Below are 8,202 nucleotides of genomic sequence, written 5' to 3' on the forward strand. Positions count from 1 at the left end.
ACAGGGTTTTTCCTTCCTCATTTCTGACTACGGGAAGCATTTACTCCGTACCCCCAACGAAAACGTCACCGCATTACGACCAACGCTTCATTAAAGAGAAGGTGCAGCGCTATCGTTAGCGGCTCACAGGCACCAGACCCCGCAGCACTCCTCTGAGCAGCTGGGCAGACATCTAGCGTAAGAAAAAGCCGGCTCCGACAATCTGACTGCGCCGTAAAATCCCAAGTTTAGCCAGTAACTCGACGTGGCAAGACGCTTTTTGCTTACACTCACTTCTCTCGAGCCCAGCACTTCGTACTCCCAGAACAAAGCCGTATTATGCTCCGAGATACACGAGCGTTTTCAGAACTCCGAGCTTACTTCCTGCCTGGTTAAAAAAAAAACAAAAACCAACAGGTAGCCGAGCCATTCTCACATGTGATTTATATTGCAGCAGGCAGCATTCCCTCAACGTTCAGGCTTTGCAACGCTTGCTTTCAGGAAGACACACACCTCCTTCCTGCTCCGCGAGGAGCCGCTTGCTTTCTCCGCAGCAGATTCCTGCTGCTTGCTGCTCACAGGGGCTGCAGAGCACAGGACAAGCTCAGGAACCCACACGAACCCCTGAGTCAGTCCAGAAACAAGCACAGTTGAACACCCCCTTGCAATCCACACCAACGTTCTTCACGCCACCGCAACAGCAGGTACGAACCAAGTCATAAAGGTCACTTTCAGGGGGCCAAATGCACGTTTGGCCCTTTCCCTTCCTAAAAATGTATCGTTTGTGGTTAAAAAGCCGTAGCTGACAACAGCACGGGAGCACTCCCCACACAGCAGCCCTACCAGAACAGCAGGAGGTTAGACGCGCTCCCCATTTACCGACCCCACCTAAAGCAACTTTGGGAATCGGAGAGAGGGGAGGATTAGCAGAGCGTTGCACCGCTCGGTGCACGCACACAGCGGTCCGTCTCCCATCCCCGGCTTTAAGATCTGCAGGCAGCTGCATTACCTCAACAGCACCGAGCTCCCGCGCAATAAGCAGGCAGGAGGCAAGCTAAATTAAGGTGAATATATTTACAAGATAGCGCTAAGATCTCCATAACAAACAGTCATTAGCAGATTAGCATTATGAACCTAATCCAATTAAGAATTTCCTTTGCAAATGCCTGGAGGAGATGGAATTCCTCCGGGAAGACCTTTCCACGTTTTGAAATGCTCCCGTGAGTCATGCCTGCAGGTCCCACGTACCAGGAAAGACCAGCTCCGGAGCAGCTAACGAAGCCGCCCGCGCCGCTTCATCCAGGAGAACTTCGTTCAGGCTCAAAAATCAGCTCCACGACAGCACGGAACGCGTCCCCAGCTCCAGCCAAGGTAAAGGTGCCGCCTTCCCAAGGCGAGGGACGAAACTTTCCTTATTAGCAGCCTCCCGCCATGCCCTTTCACGGGTGCTTGACACAGTGCCGGTCTATACACGAGACGCCTGCAGACAAAGCCTAAGTTCAGTGGTTAAACATCCCCCTTGTTGCTTTCGACAGGATCCCGAGGGCTTGCAAGTCTCGCCGCTTCACGCGGATGGTGGCGATTCACGGCTTGATCCCAACGCCGGGCTCGGGCCAACTCTTGCCCACGCTGCAGAATCTGCTCACGCTCGGCTGAACGCGAGCACGCACACGGCGCTGAGAGCTGGGATTTGCCCGTCCCCACATGAGATCAGCTCACCACGTTCTCCTTATCGGTGGTTTTCTGGTGCCCTCGGCTTAAGGTCGCAAATTCAGGTTGACCTTATCTGCTTTTGCAGCGAGAGATTTAGGACGAAAATAAGGGGAGAGAAAAGATTTCATCGGTACGAGTGCTTCGGAGAACTGCCAGGACCGATCATGTTACCACATCTGCAGGCACATGCGCAGTGACCCCGCGCTGGGAAACCAGGCCAGTGCAACTGCTTCCTTCTGGTTTGGGAGCTAGCCCACGCTGGCCCCGACAGCACCGAAATACCAGAACCGGAGATGCACGGAAAGAAAAGCTGCCTGCCTCTTTTTGCCTCTCTCTTTCCTAAAGGTATCCCGTTCTAACTAACTCCATCCGTTGCGACTGGGAAGAGTTAAATTAATGCTTTGATCAGAACTGCCCGGTCTTCAAAACGTACCCGTACAGATGTTGGAGCAGGCTTTTGCCAGGCATTTAATGTAAAAACCAAACCAAAGCAGAAAACCTCAGACTAAAAACCTTTGCCTAGCAGCTTTCTGGAACCGTCAGAAGCGCCAACACATATGAATCACGCCGATATTTCATTCAGAGTATGGAAGCCGTGCTCCTCCTCAGGTCAGTTGGGGCTGAGATAAAACCTCCGGGCAGCTTCCCGGACACCCTGCGGCTCCTGGCAGGGGCGGATGCTTTGGGTCCTTTCAGAGTTTCACCTGAAGGCCGGAGGTGGCCAAAGAGGCACCTTCGGGGCAGGATCAGCAGAGACAATAGCCGGGCTGATGTTCCCCTCCCCTCACCCCCTCCTAAGAATGGGGATTTATGCAAAATCGAAGCTAGACCGAATGCCGAGATAAGGCAGGGCATTTTAGACCTGAATGAGGTTCGGAAAGAGTTACTAATGTCCTACCCGTTAAACCCAACTTTTTTTTTTTTTTTCCATTCCACGCGCAAAGAATGTAACCGATGTGACTCAGAATCTACGCAGAGCTCAGCTCCCGGCTACTTCTCTTCGCAGCTCTGTTACTCCAGTTCTTCGACAACAGCGCCGGGGAGAAGGCTGCCAAATCGGAGAGGAAACGGAGCCAAACGCTCCAAATATAAACACGGCGCGAGGCAAGTGCCGCAGAGAAGTCTGATGGAACTCGCGGGCCCCGCTGGGGATGTGCCGTGCTTCTCCCAGCACGGCTGCGGGGAGACGGAGCCCACGGGGAAGCCGTTTCGCCGGGCAGCGTCCCGGCACCACGTGCTTACAGTAAGGGGCAGCCGATGGGATTCAGGTGGCTCAGGTCGCTCCGCCACGCTAGCAGCGAAGCTCCCGAAGCCAGCAGCGGGCGATTTTAAGAGCGGCAGCGCCCGGCGAGGGTGAGCGGTTTCGAAGAGGGCTCCTCCAAGCAGAAAGGCAGCGAGACTTGAAAAGAAACACAAAACCGGGCTGCGTTAGCTCTCCCTCCCGCCGTCGCTCCCCTCCCCCAGCTCGCTAACTCCAAACTTTTCCTCTCGCGGGGATCTCTCTAATCCTCCGCTGACGCCGGAACGAATTTGCAGCACCGCTCGCGCGGCGAAGCGGCTTCAGCGCGAACTCTGTTTACCGACAGCTTCAGAAAATACGGGCAGTCCTGGCAATCACGCACCAGGAGGGGGATGAAAATGGGAAGAATAGCAGCAGCGCTGGGAAATGAAATTGTTTTTCAATCGCACGAAGGCAGGGCGCGCACACAGCGTTGCAAGGGGCCTGACTTGGGGCAGAACGTCAGGACTGAACGCTACAGAGAGCACGGGCTCAGGAGCTCGAAGCCCGCTTTCAAGAGGTACCAAGGAGAGGAAAAAGCCTCGCTGGAAGTTTGAAGACAGCCACCTGACTGCGATATTAAACCAAGCACGGCAAAACCAAGTATCTGGAAGGGATTTTTACACTTCCCTGCGTGCCTCCAACCGAGGCAGGTTTGTCTGCGACCTCCTCGCAGCAGCACCCGGAGGAATCTTACACCCAAGGAGCGATTTGGAGCCGGGGCTGGGAGAAGAGCCGAAACCCCAGCAGACGAACCGGGGAGGCGCTTCCACCCACGGAAACTCAGCCGTCTCCACGGTACGTCGACAGAGCTTGGTATTCACCCTCAGAGACGTGCAACGCCGCCAGACGCGGGAAGTTCTCGGCGTTTTGGCCGAGCACGTTCTGGTTTCCGTAGGAGACGACGGGTTTGGGCACTAAGTTGCCTGTTCTTATTTACGCTTATTCTCATTTCCAAGCGGCGCTCAGTGGAACAATGCAAAGCGTGCCAGGACCACGCGTGGCGCCCCCCAAACCCAGCACGGCAGCAGGGGGTGACCCGTGCAGCTCCTTTTTCAAGGCAAGGCAAGCTTGGGCCCCACAAGCTCCTTAGCCAAAGCACCGCCGTGCTCGCTGCAGGCGCGTACAACACGATGCCGAGGAGGCTTTCCTACACGGAAGGGAACGGTTCTGGTTTACGGGCCAGGCCTGCCTCCAGCCCGCCGCGTTAACCCGGGCTGATCGCCCCTCGCCACTCACTTCCCATCACGGGATGGCCTCGGCTACACGGGACCGATCACAGCTCCTTGGCCTGTTGAGAGCTTTTGGCTTTCTGTATCGATGATAAATGCAACCTGGTGCTAAAGCTTACAATAAATATTTAAAGAAGGGTCGAGCTGTTGACACAGTTCAGCTACCACGCTCCAGCGGCACGTTTAAACTGCTGTTCCAATTGCTTCAAACAAGCACTGCGTTACAGCTGTGGCTCCTTAAAGGAAAAAAAAAGGAAAGGAGGCAGAAAGGAAGTTGCAAGTGCAGCCTTTACGCCTAAGTTTATATCCAGAGCGGAAGTTTACTTTAAGATGTAGGAGGTAAAGGGGAAGAAAACAGGGAAATAAAACCCCAGCATCCCTCTGACACAACCTGGCCTGCTCGGAGGCCTCGGCGGAGGAGCAGGAAGGCAGGATGGGGCCCGAGGCCCTCAGGAGAAGCACGCAGCAGGCTTTGGGCTTCTGCCGGTCATCCGAAGGCTCAGCCAGGAGACATCCCAAGGTGAGAAAAGCAGGAACGAACGATCAGAACCCTACCTTCTGATCCCGTCCTGAAGGGCGACCAGTCAGCCAAAGGATTCTCGTGATTACAACGCAAACCAACTCAAGCCGGGTACAGCCAAAGCTCCCCAGCTGTCCGGTTTACGTGGCCGCTTCCCACTGACCAGCTGCAAGGAACTTCCCGGATTAAGCCATGAAATTTAGCCAGATTTAGCCCTGCACGGAGCGGGCTCGTTTACAGCTGAGGTTAGCTAGGATTCAGAACCAACCAAGGAACTTTGCAGCGTTAGTGAGAGGTCTCCCACCTCAAAATCTAACCTCGCAGCCACTTGCTCCAGCCCCGGCCAGAGAAAGCTCAGGATGCTTGAGAATATCTGAAAGCAAACGCCGCGTTTTCACCAAAACGAAGAGGAAGACCCTGAAACTAAAGCCCACCGAGAGGGTCGGATGATAAAAAAAAAAACATCGGTGTCATCCTCGTAAGCGTGGAGGATGTGCGCTACCAGCAGCGGCACTTCCCCGGGGCAGGAGGGGTGATGTCATGGCTGCACGCTACGGCATTGTTGGGTTAGCCCGGCCGTGCGCTGCTAACGGGACACTCCCTGCCCTGCTGCGACCGCACGCTCAGCCTTCCTGGTATCAGCAATCAGTTTAATAAGCGCTCCGAGACCTGCGATTAGCATACAAACACGGCAAAACCACCGAGCAAAACAAATAATAATAGGAAAAAAAAGAAAAAAAAAAGGAGACAGCTGTAACGGGGCAGCAAACAAAGCTCCGAAGCATGAAAGGGAGAAAGGAATGCGGTTAAAAAATCTCCCCTAAGGAAGAATACTCCGAGCTCCAGCTGTTTGACTCGCCCCACTCCCTCCTCCACCCCATTACCCGCTCTGCCTGCGCTCATTTCGCACCAACCGCCAGCCCGTGTCAACTGTTGAGCGAGCGCTACGGGCGGCGGGGCTGCCTCTGCCCCACCTGGGCTCTCCCCGCGCGGGAGAGGAGGAAAACTTCGGGGCTGGGAAAAGTTCAGGTGCTTTTCCTTCGCCCAGCGGCTTTTGTGCCGTGCCGCTGCGAGCCGGGGAAGGGCCGAGGCGAGGACCCAGAGCCCTCCTCCTCCCCGCTGCAGCCTCGCAAACCGCCTCCACGCGCGCACCTCCGAGCGCCACGGCCCTGAGATTTGCATGCAAAAAAAAAAGAAAAGCTCTGCCTTTTTTTTTTTTAAAAAAAAAAAAAACAACAAAGCCGCAGCGGGCAAAGAGAGGAGCCGGCCACCCTGAGAATTCACAGCCCTCGCTCCCAGGCACGAGATAAGCGGCTCTCCGGAGTCAGGAGGAAGGCAAAAAAAAAAAAAAAAAGGAGGGAAAGGAAGAAGCCGGGCCGATTTTAAACTCCGGAGGCCCGGATTTCCACCGGGGGGGAAGGCGTTTGCGCCGTTGAGATACTCGGGGAGGGCGGCGAGGGTTTGGGAGTCGTATATGCAGCCAAAATGGCGCTGAGAATAAAAATATAATTTAAAGGAAGGTCGCCATATTGTAAACAGTGAGGCAGGGAGACACAGAGACAGCAACCTCCATTATTCCCAGCAGCTGCGGCAGCACGGAAGCGCCGGGGAACGTCAGGCCCCGCGCAAGGGGGGTGGGGGGGACGCGGCCGCGGCTTCCCCCTGGGCTGGAGACCCCCAGGAGACCCCCCCCCGGGGGGGGAACCTCCACGGCGAGGGGCAGCCAAAGGCCCTGGGGAGGGGGGAAGGAGGCGGCAGGCCTGCTGCGGGCAGGAGCAGGGAAGCGGCCAGGCCGCGGCCTCGCCTCTCCTCGGGGCCTCTCGGCACAAAAAGAAAGGAGGCTGGAGGCGCCCCGGGGGGTGGCGGGGGGGGGGGGTGTCGCGGTGCGTGCCCCCCAAAACGTCGGGGTGCTGCTGCCTTCGTGCTGCGGGTGTCGCGGAGGGCTTCACGCCTCCTTTATTTTTAATTTCGGCCTCCCGGCCCCGTTTGGCCCTCCTGGATCTAACGGCGGAGCGGGAGCTGCCGGAGGAGGACGGAGGGGAGGAATCGAGCCGGGACACGGGACGAGGGCCGGGAGAGCCCGAGGAAGGCACGAACAACGCCGGGAGCCTTACCAGCACTGGAGGTGGAAGGCGGCGGGGCAGTGGTCGCAGCAGAGCAGGTCCCCTCCTTCCTTGCAGCTATCGCAGCTGTCGTGGTTGGTGGCCCTGCCGCTCCGCCGGGGCTCCTTCTCGGGCCTCCTGCTCTTCTTCTCCCCATCCTCGCTCTTGGGGGGAGCCAGCAGGGCCTGGATTTGCTGCGGGCACGCACACACAACACGCACCCGGCGGGGCTCTCAGGGGCTGCACCGGAGCCCAACCCCAACCCCCCCCCCCACCTCCGACCCCCGGTGCCCTTCTCCCCCCTCCGGGCCTGCCCCCGGGGGGGGGTGGGGGGGGGTGATGGCGGCGGCCGGGCCCGCCCCGCGCCCTGCAGGGGCCTCTCCCGGGGATTGGGCGAGCCGCCGCCTTCCCTCCGCGCTTCCTTCTATGGCCACGGGGCTTTTATTTTTTTTGGGGGGGTCCCCATGTGTGCCCACCCTCCCCCCCCCCCCCCCCGGGGGGGGGACCGGGGGGGGCCCGGGGGGGGCCCCCCCCACCCCCCCCCCCCTCCGGTGCCCCGCGGCCGGGCCTCACCTCCATCAGCCCCCCGGAGGTGTCCAGGTCGTAGACGATCGTCTTGGTCTCCATCTTCTCCCACATTCATCCAGCCCCGGGAGCGGCCCCGGGAGCCCCCCCCCACCACCACCACCACACAACGGCGGGCGGCGGAGAGAGGGGAGGGAGCGGGCGAGAGCCGGGCGGCGGAGGAGGACGAGCGGAGAGGTACCGGAGGGTAACGGGGCTGCACCGGGAGGGCACCGGGGAGCCGCCCCCGCCCCCTTGCTCCTGGCCGAGCGGCTCGGCCCTAACCCACGGGCCGCTGCGCTTTCCCCTCCGCCGCCGCCGTCCTCCTCCTCCTCGCCGTCCAGCCGGGCCCGGGGGCGGCTGCGGGGGGCCCGACGCCCGCTGCCATCACCGTGTTACCGGAGAGGGAGCCGGTAGGAGGCGCGTCCCCCGCGGCGGTGACGTCAGGCGCGCTCTCCGCGCGCCCTCTGCCGGCGCGCCAAAACCAGCTCCCCGCGCCGTGACGTCACCGCGCCGCTCTAACCCCCTCCCCCCCTCCCTCCCCGGAACGTGACGGCGGCCACGGGCCTGCGCGCGCGCCCTCCTCCTCCTCCGCGCCTGCGCCGCGCCTGCGCGGGAAAAGGGGCGGGGCGAGCCGGGGAGGCGGGAGGCGGGGCCAGCGCCGCGCATGCGCAGTTCCCCCTCCCCGCGGGCTCCCCCTCCCCTCCCCTCCGCCGAGAGAGCGGGAGGCGGGGGAGGGGCGGCGGCGGCGGCGCGGGCCGCGCGTGCGCAGTAGCGGGGGGGCGGCGGGGCGCGGGCTGCGCGTGCGCGGGG

The 8,202-nt window shown here is 59.9% G+C and overlaps 1 protein-coding gene across 3 annotated transcripts in view; it reads right to left on the reverse strand.

The window, feature by feature from the left end:
- The window catches only part of PHF12 (PHD finger protein 12), a 38,227-nt gene that overhangs the window by 23,244 nt on the left and 6,781 nt on the right, over positions 1-8,202 (reverse strand). For 2 of the 3 annotated variants that reach the window (XM_035343364.1, XM_035343363.1), the window contains exons 2-3: positions 7,399-7,488; positions 6,838-7,019 (exon numbers count right to left, since the gene is read on the reverse strand). In XM_035343364.1, the coding sequence (XP_035199255.1) occupies positions 6,838-7,019; positions 7,399-7,464 (248 nt within the window). In that variant the 5' untranslated portion in view covers positions 7,465-7,488. Of the gene's footprint in view, positions 1-6,837; positions 7,020-7,398; positions 7,489-8,202 lie in introns of those variants that run through there. The other variant, XM_035343365.1, reaches the window with a different exon arrangement.

Source organism: Oxyura jamaicensis, chromosome 19, assembly GCF_011077185.1.
Source record: "Oxyura jamaicensis isolate SHBP4307 breed ruddy duck chromosome 19, BPBGC_Ojam_1.0, whole genome shotgun sequence".
NCBI classification, from domain to species: domain Eukaryota; kingdom Metazoa; phylum Chordata; class Aves; order Anseriformes; family Anatidae; genus Oxyura; species Oxyura jamaicensis.